The 15,971-nt window shown below is 50.1% G+C and overlaps 1 protein-coding gene and 1 non-coding gene across 3 annotated transcripts; one reads left to right on the top strand and one right to left on the bottom strand.

Moving 5' to 3' along the window:
* Positions 1-12: 12 nt before the first annotated feature.
* PPP1R14A (protein phosphatase 1 regulatory inhibitor subunit 14A) lies at positions 13-4,255 on the top strand. Of its 2 annotated transcripts, XM_043895383.1 has the most exons (4): positions 13-449; positions 2,519-2,599; positions 3,171-3,203; positions 4,018-4,255. In XM_043895383.1, the coding sequence occupies exons 1-4, from the start codon at positions 249-251 to the stop codon at positions 4,144-4,146; spliced, it is 444 nt and encodes a 147-aa protein (XP_043751318.1). In that variant the 5' UTR covers positions 13-248; the 3' UTR covers positions 4,147-4,255. The 2 variants fall into 2 exon arrangements, with proteins under 2 accessions (XP_043751318.1, XP_043751308.1); XM_043895373.1 differs by lacking the exon at positions 4,018-4,255 and having other exon boundaries at positions 92-449; positions 3,171-3,472.
* A 6,301-nt stretch (positions 4,256-10,556) lies between these two features.
* On the bottom strand, positions 10,557-10,663 carry LOC122692909. Its single transcript, XR_006340723.1, has one exon. It is a non-coding gene; the product is annotated as a U6 spliceosomal RNA (small nuclear RNA).
* Positions 10,664-15,971: the final 5,308 nt, after the last annotated feature.

The raw sequence follows: 15,971 nt of genomic DNA, 5'->3' as shown, positions 1-15,971 counted from the left end.
CCGGGCCTGGGGCTCCCGGACCCCGCCCATACCTGAACCCGCAACAGCCGCGGGCTTCCCGAGGGCGCAGCGGCCAGTCCTCGCGCTGCAGGCGGGGAAACTGAGGCCCGGGGCTGTCGGGGCGGGGCCGGCCCCCCCCGCGAGTCCAAGCCCCCGCCCCCAGCCGGCCCCGCCCCGGCCCGTAAGAGGCCCCCTGGGCGCCCGGCGAAAGCGCACAGCGCGGCGCCAGGGTCGGGGCCAGGACCACGATGGCAGCGCAGCGGCTGGGCAAGCGGGTGCTGAGCAAGCTGCAGGCTCCATCGCGGGCCCGCGGGCCGGGGGGCAGCCCCGGGGGGCTGCAGAAGCGGCACGCGCGCGTCACCGTCAAGTATGACCGGCGGGAGCTGCAGCGGCGGCTGGACGTGGAGAAGTGGATCGACGGGCGCTTGGAGGAACTGTACCGCGGCAGGGTGAGGCGGAGAGGGGTGGGGGGCATGGACGGGGAGACCCCGGGCGGGGGGAGGCTCTGATTGTTTGTTCTCCTTGATGCACCCTGGTGCAGCCTCCTTTGCATGGGAGAATGCAGCCTCCTGGGCTCCTGGACCCCGCCATCTACCTTCCATGACATTCTGCTTGTGCACACACAGACTTGGGTCCAGACTCCAGGCTTTAGCATATGGGAGCTGGAGTGACCTTATCTGGAGAAAGGGTGGGGACAAGGGGGATGTCTTAAAACCAAACACAGACATGGTGTCTGGGGGAGATACAACCACAGCATGCAGCAGAGGAAGCATTGGCGTTCACAGACAGGCTCAGGGACGCGCTGTGGCCACTCGCAGACACAGTGACAGAAGCAACAACCCCACACAGCCTCCCCGGGCCACACGAGGGGGGCACTTACAGGTCAACCTCTGCGACCGCTGCAGGCTCTCCCAGTCACCCCAACACAGGCCACGGCCATGTGCAGACACAGCACGACTAGACCCACACAGAAGGACTCTCGTCACGGCTGTTCACAGACACGGCAAAGCTGTGGCAAGTGGCAGACGGTGCAAGCTACAACAGCTACCTCTGACGCCCAGTGATTCAAGTAACGACCATCCATTATCTCCTAAAAGCAAAAAAGCGATAATCACTTTGCAAGCGCAATGATAGATGCTGCAGCCACGCACAGACATAAAATAACAGAAATTATAGCTACACCCAGACAGTAAACCGCGTAAGCCATGGGCTCCTCCGGCCACACAAAGGCAGAAACTGCATCTGTCCGTGAACACACACAGCATAGGCTATAGCCTTCACTGCTATCTCGTGGGCCACAGATAGTCATGACATTTCACTGTCTAGAGTCACATTTGTGCAACACACACGTGCTGCAGAACACGGTCACAGGTACACACACACACACACACACACACACACAGGATGAGCGATTGTCCTCAGCACAGCTCGAAGGTGGGAGACGCCACAGTCCCTTGCAGTGACCCGAGGCCCCTCTGTCCTCAGACATGTGTGGGCTCACACTGATGGGCAGTGGCTAGTGGTAGGTGGCATAGCTAGCCAGACTCTCAGGGACACAAGCTGTGGTCACTTACTAATCGACCTATGCCGCAGTGAGACAAACACTGCTAAGCCGGAGTCCCCCACCCCCCACCCTTAGGACCACGGACCCCTGTACGAGCCACAGAGAACATCACACAAACACATGACACATCTCTGCACCCTCCCGTCGGCCCTGGTCTCAAACACAGAGACTCACATAAGCGGTTTACACACTTACAGACACTCCACGCCACACACCATCCCCCGACCACCCAGGCCTGAAGCCCACAGTGGAATCAGCCGGACTTTGTTGGAGGAGGAGAGACTGTAGCCTCTGGGATCTCTTTGCTCAGACAGCTGGGATCTGTCCCCCACAGGGGTACCGAGCCAGCCTGCATTTGGCCCTTTACCCCGAGAGGCCACCCAAGGGTGCCCCTCTTGGCTGCTCAAAATTGGGCTTGTGACTTATCCCACCCACACACCTTGGGGACTTGAGGATTGCGCTAGGGCCCCAGGGGGTGACCCCAACCCCCACCCCCATCCCCTGGGGCTAGGGGCCATCCCCAGCAGGCTCTAGCCTGCCAGCTTCCCTCCCCTCCACCTAGTGCTTAAACTTTTCCTTGAAAGGACAGAGCCAGCCCCTCTCCAGAATCCCAGAATCTGACATTCCAAGACTCGACCAGGCCTGCTTCCCACTGTGGGAACTGGGGCCAAGGCAGGAGCGCAGTGCCAGGCCTGAAACTCCCGGGACCCAGGGGCCAGGATCCGAGCTGGTACAGGCTCTGGGGCCTCTGTCAACCCATCTGTCATCCCCCCCTGCCCTGCCCCCGCCACCACACCCAGATGTCCCGCCTTGGCGGTGCTGTCCCTGACTACCACATTATTGCTCCAGAACCCGCCAGCTGGGCCCTGGGGCGGCTGGGGCTCCTCCGGAGCCTGGGACAAAGACAGGGGAGGGAGGGGAAGGGACCCTGACTGCCCCTCCTTCTCCGCTCAGGAGGCAGACATGCCCGATGAGGTCAACATCGATGAATTGTTGGAATTAGAGAGTGAAGAAAAGAGAAGCCGGAAAATTCAGGTAGGTGGAAGGGAAAGCCCTGCACATAGCCCCCTCCCCTGCATCTCCCTAAAAATCGTATCAATAATTAACGGGTTTATTGAGCACTCCCTCAGTGCCAGGCACTGTTTCAATGGCTTCAAGCTTAGTAACTTATTTAATCTTCACAAAACCCTCCAAAGGGACTGTTATCTCCATTGCACTACTATCGCTACTATTATCTCCATTTTCAAGGAAAATGACCCCGGAGACATCTAATCACTTGCCCAGGGTCACACAGCTCAGCAGGAGCAGGGCTGTGAGTCCGCACACAGTGTCCCTGCTCTTCTGGCCTCGATGCTCCTGGAGGGAGGAAATGCTTTGTGACCTTCTGGCCCGCGCTGGATCCAGCGCTGGTTGTGGGGCTGAGTGTCTGGACTCATCCCTAGCCCCCAATAGCTCTCTAAGACGCTTAGATCTATTTCTTCCCTGGAAGCCGCGTGGGAAGTCCACCCGAGTGTCCATTTGTCTTGCTTCGTTGGGGCTTTGTTGGGCTGGAGGGGTGTAGGTGTTGGTCATTTACTATTTTTTTTTCTGTTGGGGGGGTGTTTAGGGGCTCCTAAAGTCGTGCACGAACCCCACAGAGGTGAGTTTTCTGTCCCCCACTCTAGGCCCTGTCTGTCCCCTGCACCCGTGGGGGTGGGGGTGGGGGGTGGTCTCCGGGGAGGAGGGTGGAAGCTGGTGGGGCCCGCAGAGGGAACCCTGGGGGCCCTGCCTGTCCCAGGGCCCTTTTCTCATCTCAGTGGTGTCTTTTGTCTTCCTCACTCCTGTCCCCTCAACCCCCATCTGCCGCCCCGGGGGCTCCATTATCTCCCCCTGCTGAGACGCTCCCCCATCTGTCTCCTCTCTCTGCCTCTGTCCCCCGTCCCTGCCTGCAGCACCCTGGGGCTCCCTTCCCCACCTCTCAGGGGCCCCCCAGACCTTCCAGGCCCTGAGCGGCCCAGCCCCTCCCACTTCCTTCCCGGCTTTAAAAGGGAAAACTATTCGTGTTTCTCTGACCGGCTCTGGGCTGCCCGAGGGACAAACGTCACTGTGTATCTGTCTGCCCTGGAGCTGGCTGAGGCCGCTGGCCCCTGGGGACCCTCCTCCTGGTTATCTCTTGGCCTGAGAAAGAGCCCCATGTCGCCCTGTGGCTCCGTTTCTTTCTCGGTCCCCTCGTTTCTCTCCCCACCTCTTCTCTGCATCTCTCTCCGTTTCTCTCTCGCCCTGTCTCCGGTCTCTTCCTCTCCGTCCGGCATGTTCGCCTCCATCTGGAGCCTCTGCCCCTCCTGACCTCCACCTCCATGCGCTCTCACTGAGCAGAGGGCAGGAAGAAGAGGGGTCCCGGGTCAGAAGGGCGGGGCTGGCCAGGGGGCGCCCCCACCCCCGCTGTGTTCTCAGCACCCTCGCCCTGTCCTCAGGACTTCGTCCAGGAGCTGCTGGCGAAGCTGCGAGGCCTCCACAAGCAGCCAGGCCTCCGTCAGCCCAGCCCCTCCGGCGACGGCAGCCTGAGCCCCCGCCAGGACCGAGCCCGGACCGCGCCGCCCTGACCCTCTCTGGCCTCCGTGATCTGCTCCGTCTCCCCACCACCCAACGCCGTCCTGGCTTGTTTATAAGTTGTATTTAATGGTTCCGTAACAATAACACCGCGTGCCTGTTTTCCTCTCCCTGGTTACTGTGGGCTTCCCCAAGCGCCTCCCCCCACCGCCCTCTCTCCCGCTGTGTCTCCTCGGGGCCCCCGGCCCCCGCAGCTGGCCCGGACAGATGGAGAACAGCTCCTCAGCCAGAGAGCATGAGAACAGGCCCTGCTGACCTTCCACCCCTGGGGCTCACATCCTGTCCTCGCCTCCCCCAGCCTTGGCCTAGCCCCAGCCAGCAGGGCCTCCCTATGTGGGCAGTGGTGGGAGGGGGGTCCTGTGGGGAGGACCACCTGTGGACCACCACAGCAGAGGCCCAGGACCGAATGTGCCTGCTGTGACCGCAGCGTACCCGGAACAAACCATTCATCCTCTCAATAGATTTTATTGCACATTCATTGGATGCTTTTATCCCTGGGTCAGGAAGATCCCCTGGAGGAGGAAATGGCAACCCACTCCAGTATTCTTGCCTGGGAAATTCCATGGACAGAGGAGCCTGGCGGGCTACAGTCCGTGGGGTGGCAAGAGTCAGACACGACTTGGTGACTAAACCACTACCACTGGATGCTTAGCACTGCTATTGGTATTGAGGTCACAGAGATGAGCAGAAAATGGCCCCTGGCGTCAAGGTGGTGGGGAAGGAGAGCTTGCGGGCAGGGCAGAAGATTAGAGCAGTGTGCTGAACGGTTCAAGGTACTTGGGAGCCTAGGGAGTGGGAGGAGCGGTTTGCTCTTGGGGTGGTGAAGAAATCTAGGAGTGCTTCCCGAAGAAAGTGACACTTAGGCAGGGCTTTGAAGGATGTGTAGGAGTTTGCGTGAAATGGGTACCCATATTTGAGGACTCTGAACTGGTGGGCGATGGGATTAACATTGGGGCTGAGGAGGCTTCCCTGGTGGCTCAGATGGTAAAGAATCTGCCTGCAGTATGGGATACCCAGGTTCGATCCCTGGGTCAGGAAGATCCCCTGGAGAAGGAAAGGGCAACCCACTCCAGTACTCTTGCCTGGAAAATTCCATGGATGGAGGAGCCTGGTGAGCTACAGTCCATGGGGGTCGAAAAGAGTTGGACACAACTGAGCGACTTCACTTTCTTTCTGAGACAGGGAAGATAACAAATAATTGGCAGGCCCATCTATCAGTCAGAACGGATAAGTCCTTCAGAACTGAGACAGGGAAGCCAATTGGGCTGGGGCATGCTCATGCTGGGGAAAGGAGGCCCTGAAGAGTCTTAGGGGAAGGGCCAGGGTATCAAGTGAATAGCGGCTATTTTCCAAAGACTCTGGAAATATTTCATTATTTTAACAATAGTTCTGTTTGTACCATCAGTCCCAGCCATGTACAGTCAGGAGATGGGGGTGTGGCTGTGGCTGTGTTTAGCAGTGCGGTCGGGCCAGAGCTGCTTTGTGACCTTCTGGCCCTCTCTGGATCCAGCGCTGGTCGTGGGGCTGAGTGTCTGGACTCATCCCCAACCTGGAGGGGCAAAGCACCTCTCCCATCTCACCCCTACTAACCAAAATTGAGCCTCAACCCCCATGCCCATTCAGTGCCACCCAGCAGCCTTGCCAAGATTAGGCACCCATCCCAGGGGTCCAAGTTCCAGTCTGGCAGGAAGAGAAGCTGACACTGGAGAAGAATATCCAGGAGCACCTGGTCTGTCCAGCCGTTCAGGTGACCTTGCTGTCCCTATGCAGACAGACCTCAGGCTTCCAGTGCCCCCTCCCCTCCACACAACTGGATACAGAGTGTGAGGGAGGAATCCCTCCTCCTGGCATCCAAGCGAAGTCTTGGGTATGCCATGTGTTGGGCCTCTGTAAAGTGGGGACTTCACCCGTGAGGAAACTGAGGCCCAGATAGTGATGTCAGTTGCCCCCAGTCACTCAGCTGGAAAGTGGCACTTGGTTTCAATTCTAGGCATTATGACTCCAGAACCCAACTACTTCTTCACTACAGTGCCCTTATAAGCCATAGCTTTAGCATAAACTGCAGTTCTTCAGGGGCAAGAAGAAGTGTGCTAATTCATACTAAGGTGTTAGTGACTGCTAACAGCTCTCTGAGATAGCCTATTGACAAGGCAATGCAGGGGGTTCCTTGGCGTTCCAGTGGTTAAGACTGCGCTTCTAATGCAGGGGCCATGGGTTTGACTGGGGAACTAGGTCCCACATGCTGTGTGGTGCAACCAAAAAATTTTTAAAAATTAAGGGCAATACAATTTGACTGAGAACATGGCTAGAACAAAAGGATCGAGAAGCAGCAAACCATAGTGGGTAAGAGCATGAGCTCTGGGGTTAATGCCTGGATTCAAAGGCCATCTGTTCTACTTTGCAGCTGTGTGGTCTAGTGCAAATCACTTAACCCCTCTGTGTCCACATGCTTCAAGTGTCCACATCTGTAAGATGAAGATGATAATAGTACCTGCCTCCCAGGGTGGTTGTGAAGTTTAAATGGATCAATCATAGACTAGCGCCAAGGCATTATTATCATAATGCTTATTAGCATTATGATCAACCTTATCACTGTCGGGGGGGTGGGGGGGAAACTGAACCATTAACTCTTTACAGCCACCATCCCTGGCCAACAAAATGTCCCCGGGGACACTGAATCACAGCCCCTCTGTTAAGGAAAAGTCACAAAGGACACAGTGTACCTGACCTACCAGGTTTGCATTATTGCCACACTCACCTCACCCTGCTTCCCAGGGATCTGTGATCTTGTTTTCCACTTATCAGCCAAATAATGCTTTTGCTCACTTTTTTTTTCTTTGTTTGTAAATTTTGGCTTCACCTCTCAGTTTGTGGTATCTTAGATTGAACCCGGGTCGGAGGTTCAAACAGAGTTCAAACCACTGGACCTTCAGGGAAGTCCCTCTTACTTTTTTAATCTTCTTCCACCTTGCTCCCTCCATGGGCTTCTTTCAGCTTCAGAAGAGAAACCAAAGTCTCTCCCTCCACTCTCCACCCCCTTCACCTGTCATCATTCTGCCTTCATCCCTCCTCTTTCCCTCCCCCACCTTCACTTCCAGGAGACTCTTCCCCTTCTGGACTCTCAGATGTTTCTCTGCCCGAGCACTCTATTCAGAATCCCTCATCATTTAGATGTAATTTCAGACAAGTGTCCTTGAGCCCCTTATCTAAGAAGCCACACTGTCGCTATCCTGTCACAATAAATTTTCTCCACAGGATTTATCACACCCTGAAGTTTTAGTTTATTTTCTGTCTACCCTCCCTGGTCACTTGCTCAGTCGCTTTTGTCGTGTCTGGCTCTTTGCAACCCTATGGGCTGTAGCCTGCCAGGCTCCTCCGTCCATGGAATTCTCCAGGTAAGGATACTGGAGTGGGTTGCCATGCCCTCCTCCAGGAGATCTTCCCAACCCAGGGATCAAACCTGTGCCTTTTGCGTCTCCGGCTTTGCAGGCGGGTTCTTTACCACTGAGCCACTGAACCACCAGGGAAGCCTCCTACCTTCCCCCTCTTTAAGAATATTAGTTCCTTAGGCCCAGCGGTATTCCTAACGTCAGGAGCAGCGCCTGGCACCCGGTAGGTGCTGGACCAATAACAGCGCCTCCTGGTGGCCACATTCTCCGCTTATAGTAACCCTCCTCGACTGGACGTGAAGCCTTAGCGCCCCCTCGTGGCTACGCGACTTGTTTTAAACTACACCCCAAAGGTCAGTTACTTACTCCGGGGGGGGGGGGGGGGGGCTCAACCAGCATTTAATTAAGAGCTGGCTGCAGAGGTTGCTACTGCAAAGCACTCGCCCATCTTTGATCACCACCAGAAGCTTTGCAAATAGAATGATAAATACTAGAAATGGGGTCACACTAATGATATGATTGATAATCACAATTGGCTTAAATGTTTTAGAAATACTATTCGCCTTTATAATAAAGAGGGCAGTAAGGCTATTCATAAAAGGTGTACCATGGTTGATACAAGATAAGCCTACAAGAATCAGTGTCATTTCACTAATACTGCCATAACCAATAAAACTATTTAAAAAATGTGTTCCGGAGATCCGGCACCAAAAAGCAAAACAAACTTGTTCGGCTCTCAGTAGCTACAAAAACTATAGTCTATTTAACACCTTAAAGATACATAAATCCTTGATGGAAAAAGCATCAATATGCCAATAAAGGATATAGAATATAATGTGGGAAAAAATGAGACTATCCATGCCTTGGCATAAGACATCTTAGTATTATCCACATGTCAGTTCTCTCCAAATTAGTCAATAATTCAAAGCAGCTTCAATCAGAATTCTGGATGGATTTTTTGAGGTACTTGATAAAACCTATTCTAAAATTTGTATGGAGGAATGCATGCATGCGTGCTGAGTCACTTCAGTTGTATCCAACTCTTTGACGCTAGCTTGCCAGGCTCCTTTGTCCATGGAATTTCTCAGGCAAGAATACTGGAGTTGGTTGCCATGCCCTCCTCCAGAGGATCCTCCTGACCCAGGGATCGAATCATGTATCTTAGGTCTCCTTTATTGGCAGGCAGGTTCTTTACAGGGCACTAGCACCACCTGGGAAGCCATATGGAAGAATAACTAAGTCAATTAGAGAGGAAAGAGAAGAGGGCTTGCTCTACCAAATATTAGCCATATTGCAAAACCATAGTAATATAAACTCTGGGGATTTTTCTGGTGGTCCAGTGGTTGGGACTCCATGCTTCCAGTGCAGGGGACTTGGGTTTGATCCCTGGTCAGGTAAATAGGATCCCACATGTCAACAGGTGTGGCCAAAAATAAATAAAACCATGGCATTGATGCAGCAACAGATGAATACAGCAAAGAAAGAGAAGAGACTCACAGACAGGACCACCAGGCTCCTCTGTCCATGGGACTTCCCAGGCAAGACTACTGGAGGGGGTTGCCATTTTCTACTCCGGTATTTGTTTTTGTGATTTTGCTTGCCTCAGGCAGTAAAACACATCTAGTCCTTGTTATTTCATCTTGGTCAGAGGCAGAAGTCTCCATGAAACTTCAAAACATACATTTTTTGTCTCTCTCCTCTTGTAAGCAGTGGAGAAAAAGAACGAGGCATGGCTTTCCTGACACAAAAGAAGCCATTTAAAAACAAATTCATTCATTTATTTAGTTATTTTTGACTGTGCTGGGTCTTCGTTGCTGCGTGGGCTTTTTTACAGTTGCGGCAAGCAAGGGCTACTTTCTAGTTGCGGTGCTCAGGCTTCTCATTTCAGTGACTTCTCTTGTGGAGCAGGGGCTCTTGGGTGTGTGGGCTCAGGAGTTGCAGCTCCCAGGCTCCAGAGCATAAGCTCAATAGTGTGGAGCACACACAGGCTTAGTTGCTCCTCAGCATGTGCGATCTTCCCGGACCACGGATTGAACCCTTGTCTTCTGCACTGGCAGGTAGATTCTTCACCACTGAGCCACCATGGAAACCTGAGAATCCATTTTAGACCTGAGAAGTCATTTTGTGATCTGAGCCCAGCCACAAGGCTTGCCCTTGAATAGTTCTCAGTAATCAGTGAACTAAAGGGAATAAAAGAATGCAGAAACAAAAGAGGGTTAGCATGCAAGACAAGTAACAATAGCAGAGATAATATATCAGTGGTAAAGACTCTCAGTTCTATTTCAATGGTAAAGATTAGCCTGAAGTGCTCAACCACCAGATCAGAACCTCAGGGATGAGGACGTTGACCTTTTCTGACCCTTGTAATTTTAATCAACTAAAGCTTGGACTCTGTTGGCCACCCAAACCCCTTCATGAGTATGCATGCACCCTTATCTTAAAACTTTCCCAGTTTTACTGTCTTAGGAGACACTGTCTTGGGAGAGATCCCTGGTGTTCTTACTTACTGCTGTTCAGTTCAGTTCAGTTGCTCAGTCGTGTCCGACTCTTTGTGACCCCATGGACGCCAGGCCTCCCTGTCCATCACCAGCACCGAAGAGTTTACTCAAACTCATGACCATTGAGTTGGTGATGCCATCCAACCATTTCATCCTCTGTCGTCCCCTTCTTCTTCCACCTTCAATCATTCCCAGCATCAAGGTCTTTTCAAATGAGTCAGCTCTTTGAATCAGGTGGTCAAAGTATTGGAGTTTCAGCTTCAACATCAGTCCTTCCAATGAACACCCAGGACTGATTTCCTTCAGGGTTGACTGGCTGGATCTCCTTGCAGTCCAAGGGACTCTCAAGAGTCTTCTCCAACACCATAGTTCAAAAGCATAAATTATTGGGCGCTCAGCTTTCCTTATAGTCCAACTCTCACATCCATACACGACTACTGGAAAAACCATAGCCTTGACTAGACGGATGTTTGTTGGCAAATTAACATCTCTGCTTTTTTTTATTATTATTATTTTAAAAGTATGGAACACTTCATGAATTTGCATATCATCCTTGCACAGGGGCCATGCTAATCTTCTCTGTATAGTTCCAATTTTAGTATATGTGCTGCCTAAGCGAGCACACGTCTCTGCTTTTTAATATGCTCTCTAGTCTAGGTTGGTTATAACTTTTCTCCCAAGGAGTAAGCATCTTTTAATTTCATGGCTGCAGTCACCATCTCCAGTTATTTTGGAGCCCAGAAAAATAAAGTCTGCTACTGTTTCCACTGTTTCCCCATCTATTTGCCATGAAGTGATGGGACCAGATGCCATGATCTTAGTTTTCTGAATGCTGAGCTTTAAGCCAACTTTTTTGTTCTCCTCTTTCACTTTCATCAAGAGGCTCTTTAGTTGTTTGCTTTCTGCCATAAGGGTGGTGTCATCTGCATATCTGAGGTTATTGATATTTCTCCTGGTGATCTTGATTCCAGTTTGTGCTTCATCCAGCCCAGCATTTCTCATGATGTACTTTGCATGTAACTTAAATAAGCAGGGTGACAATATACAGCCTTGACATACTCCTCTTCCTATTTGGAACCAGTCTGTTGTTCAATGTCCAGTTCTAACTGTTGCTTCCTGACCTGCGTACAGGTTTCTCAAGAGGCAGGTCAGGTGGTCTGGTATTCCCATCTCTTTAGGAATTTTCCAGAGTTTGTTGTGGTAAACACAGTCAAAGGTTTTGGCATAGTCAATAAGGCAGAAATAGATGTTTTTCTGGAACTCTCTTGCTTTTTCTATGATCCAGCGGATGTTGGCAACTTGATCTCTGGCTCCTTTGCCTTTTCTAAATCCAGCTTGAACATCGGGAAGTTCACGGTTCATGTACTATTGAGGCCTGGCTTGGAGAATTTTGAGCATTACTTTATTAGCACGTGAGATGAGTGCAATTGTGCAGTAGTTTGAGCATTCTTTGGCATTGCCTTTCTTTGGGATTGGAAGGAAAGTGATAATAAATCCTTCCTTTTCCCTTGCTCTGGCTTAGTCCTGTCTTTAGGCTCAACACCCACCAAGAGGTGAACTCATTCAGGTAACATCTGTCAACCACAGACTGCCAGCGACCGAGCAGCAACAGCAAGGGCATCTGCCATCTCCCTGAGCTACTGCGGCTACTGACCTTGGCCACTCCCTGGACGGAGTGCAGGGTGGAGAGTGGGACACTCTGTGCTCCAGGGAAACTGGCGGAACAGGTCTTTAGATAGATATTCTCAGGAGCTGATTTCATGATCCTAATCCTTGTTGTTGTTTAGTCACTCATTCCTGTCCCACTCTTTGGGACCCCTCGGTCCGTAGCCCGCCAGGCTCCTCTGTCCATAGGATTCCCCAGGCGTGGGTTGCCACATCTTTCTCCAGGGGATATTCCCAACTCAGGGATCAAACCTGTGTCTCCTGCATTGGCAGGCAGATTCTCTACCACTGAGCCACCAGGGAAACCCTTATATCTAGAAAAGCACTAAATCCCTTCATGGTGACTCCTCATGACCAGAAGAGACCCTTTTGTAAAGTAAGCGCTTGATTTCGTTGAACTCCCCCTTCACCAGAATCTTATATACTGACCTCCCCCCACTCCCTCTTTGGAGCAGTCTCTCAGAGCTGTCTGAGGTGCTGTCTCCTGGGCCGCAGTCCTCATTTTGCCCCAAATGAAACTTAAATTGCAACTCTCATGTTGTGCATCTTTTTAGTCGACAATTCCCTCTCATATATCAGCTCCAGGAGAGCAGGGATTATTGTCTGCTTTCTTTCTTTCTTTTTTTCTTTTCCTGCAGGGTTCTTCATTCTTAAAACAGCATCTGACACAGGATAGGTACTTGTTAAGCTTTTTTTTTTTTTTTTGCACGGTATTTGTTAATCATTTATTTATCTAGAGAAACTATTCCTTAGCCCAGATATTCATAGTTCAGGAACACAGGCAAGTGGCAAACTTCCATGGAACACAACCCAAAGAAATTCTTTCTATTCTAAAATCACATTGCACTCTGAAAGATACCAGTCTTCCTGATCTCAAAAGCTTTCATGGAGTCATAATTTTTGCAGAAATCTACATATACCTTCTTTCCTTATTCAACCACAGCAAGCTTATAGAAAGTTGCAACTCCCAAGGAGACAGTGAATAATCCAAGGATATGAAATCACAGATATTGGCCAGAAGTCCACACATCTGAGGTTTTGTCAAAGAACTGGAAGCCATGGTAGTTTTTCTCCTTGACAACTCAACAACAACATCCTTCCAGACAGATGGAGAAATGGACCTTGGTAAATATTTATAGAAGAGATGATTAAATGGATGAAATGGGTCTTATTATGATTCCATTTTACAGATGAGGAAGTTGGGGCACAGTGAGGGCCAGTCATTTGTAAAGAGAGTCAAACTCAGGCAATCTGACTCCCGAGCCCGAACTCTTAACCACAAGACAGCTGCCACTCTACTAAACATGGACTGGGCTGTCTCTCTGACTTTTTCTAAGACCCACTTCCTCACTGTAGCAAGGAATGCAGTCTCCCATGACTGAGCATTCTCATACTCTCAACATGAGGGTGGTGATTCACTCACTGATGTAGCTCTGGGGCCCAACATGGACACATGGTGAAAGTGAAAATGTTAGTTGCTCAGTTGTCTGATTCTTTGCAACTCCATGGACAGTAGCCCCCCAGACTCCTCTGTTCATGGAGTTCTCCAGGTAAGAATACTGGAGTGAGTGCCATTCCCTTCTCCAGGGGATCTTCTCAACCTAAGGATCAAGCCTGCGTCTCCTAAATCTTCTCCACTGCAGGTGCATTCTTTATCATCTGAGCCACCAGGGAAGCCGAACATGGGCACATAGTTGGCACTCATTTGCTGAATCAATGAATGAATGGATAAATAAGAGACTTGAAGAGACTTAGACTGTGTCCATCAGGATTTTTTGGTTGCAAGCCACAGACCTTATGGTGGACCTGAATTAAAGACCTCTCTACTTAGGTCCACTGTGAAAAATCCCAGGGAACAGCCCTGATTCGTGAAGCAGGGTCCTGTCTTGCCTTTGAACCAATCTCTGTGACCAGGGGGCATTTCTTTTGCTTTTTTTTTAAGTTGAAGTATAGTTGATTTACAATGTTGTGTTAATTTCTGTTGTATAACAAAGTGATTTATATATATATATATAAAACTTTAAAATTTGTTTTCATTATGGTTTACCACAGGATATTGAATATAATTCCCTGTGCTATACAGTAGGACTTTATTTTTTATTGTTTATCCACTCTATATATAAGAGTTTGCATCTGCTAATCCCAAACTCCCAATCCACCCATCCCTCCCGTCCCCGTTGGCAACCACAAGTCTATTCTCCATGTCTGAGAGTCTAAAAAAACAGGATCTTTCTTAAGGATAAGCTATCTGGTCAGGTCAGAGACCCCCAAGGGCTGAATGCTAAGCATACACCCTCATAGGGTACTTTCCCATGGGAATACATATAGCAATTGGCTGTAAGTTCAGTTTACATGCTGAATGTGTAAGTGCCCAAGCACGGGCCACCGTTTAAGAAAGCAGCTGGAATAAGAAACAGATTGACTTGGGTGGCTGTGATATACACAGTCTGCTGGCAGCTTGCATCAACTGTCACGGTAATGAAGTCATCATAAAGGACTGGGGTGCCCAGTGAGGAATTCACCGGAGACACAAAAGAACCAATGATGCTGGTACAGTGTACTCCTGGTCCTGTGTGTGGACCTCCAAGCGTACCACTGGCTTGGGGCGGACTCGGCTGTATCAATCATGGCCCCAAGAGGAAACATAAGGCCAGTCAGATAAGGACAACCTGAGTGAGATACCTTCTCACAGAGGAGCTGTTTACAGAATGTGGGGGAATCACTCTAGATCTTGTGTCAGTGGAGGGGGCCCAAAAGGGGCCTCTTGTCTAACCCTCAAAAATGAATTGTCTGAGCAGACACACCTGCTGCTAACGCAAAGGTCTTTATTGGGCAGAGGCGCCCGGGTGGAATACAGGAGGGCGAGGGAACCCAGGAGGACCGCTCTGCCCCTCGAGTAGCGCTATGGGGTTTCATGGTGAGGGGGTTAGTTTCCAGGTTGTCTCTGGCCAACCATTTTGACTCGGGGTCCTTCCTGGTGGTGCAAGCATTGCTCCGCCAAGATGGACGCCAGCGAGGAGGATTCTGGGAGGTGGTAGGGCATGTGGGGTCTCCTTTTGACTTTTCCCGAATTCTTCCAGTTGGTGGTGGCTTGTTAGTTCCGTGTTCTTTACTAGGACCTCCCGTCATAAAACTCATGCAAATGGTTACTACGGAGCTTGGCCAGAGCAGGCAGCTTCTGGCCCGCTTCCCCTAACGGTACCCCCGCCCCATGCCTGAGGGTTTCCGGGTCTCTACATTTCCTCTGCCACCTGACATGATTAGCTTTCTGATTTTTGTCTGTCTAGTAGGTGCTATAAAGAAGGCTGAGCATTAGGAATTGATGCTTTCAAATTGTGGTGCTGGAGAAGACTCTTGAGAGTCCCTTGGAGGGCAAGGAAATCAAACCAGTCAATTTCCTAAAGGAAGTCAATCCAGAATATTTACTGGCAGTACTAATGCTGAAGCTCCAATACTTTGGCACCTGAGGCAAAGAACCAACTCTTTGGAAAAGACCTTGATGCTAGGAAAGATTGAGGGCAGGAGGAGAAGGGGATGACAGAGAATGAGATGTTTGGATGGCATCACCGATTGAATGGACATGAATTTGAGCAAACTCTGGGAGATGTTGGAAGACAGGGGAGCCTAGCGTGCTGCAGTCCATGGGGTCCCTAAGAGTCAGATACCACTTAGTGACTGAAGAACAACAACTAGGTACTAAGTGATCACTCATTGTTTTTCTCCCCCCATTTTCATTATGAAAAATTTCAAATGTATAGAAAAATTGGAAGGAATTTGAACACTCATATCCCAGTTGTTTTTAACTTTCATTTTTCTGAGTACTAACAATTTTGAAGACATTTTCTTATGCTTGACAGGTTTTTGGGTTTTCTGACATTTAAGTGCTCACATCCTTTGCTCGCTCAGATTGTTTTTTGGCGGGGGAAGTGGCTATCTTGTTCATTTTTAAGGGTTCTTTGAATATTCTTATCATTAATCCTTTGTCAGTTTCAGATATGGTACTTTTCACTTACCTGTCTATTAATTTTGTTCATAATTCCTTCACTAAACAGAATTCTTAATTTTCTTTACTTATTTTGGGAATTTCCAAGCATAGACGGTAGAGAGAATAGCATGACCCCCTATTTAGCCCTTACTCAGCTCCAGCAATTATCAATGCACAGTGATTCATATTTTAATTATCCTCCTTACCCTTTTTAGTTTTTAAGCTGAAACACTTTCTTTTCCACAATTTCAAAAATAGAGGAAAGTTGAAGTAATTGTTCA

The sequence above is a fragment of the Cervus elaphus genome, chromosome 4 (genome assembly GCF_910594005.1).
Source record: "Cervus elaphus chromosome 4, mCerEla1.1, whole genome shotgun sequence".
Taxonomy (NCBI): domain Eukaryota; kingdom Metazoa; phylum Chordata; class Mammalia; order Artiodactyla; family Cervidae; genus Cervus; species Cervus elaphus.
This window is presented reverse-complemented; position numbering and strand designations above follow the sequence as displayed.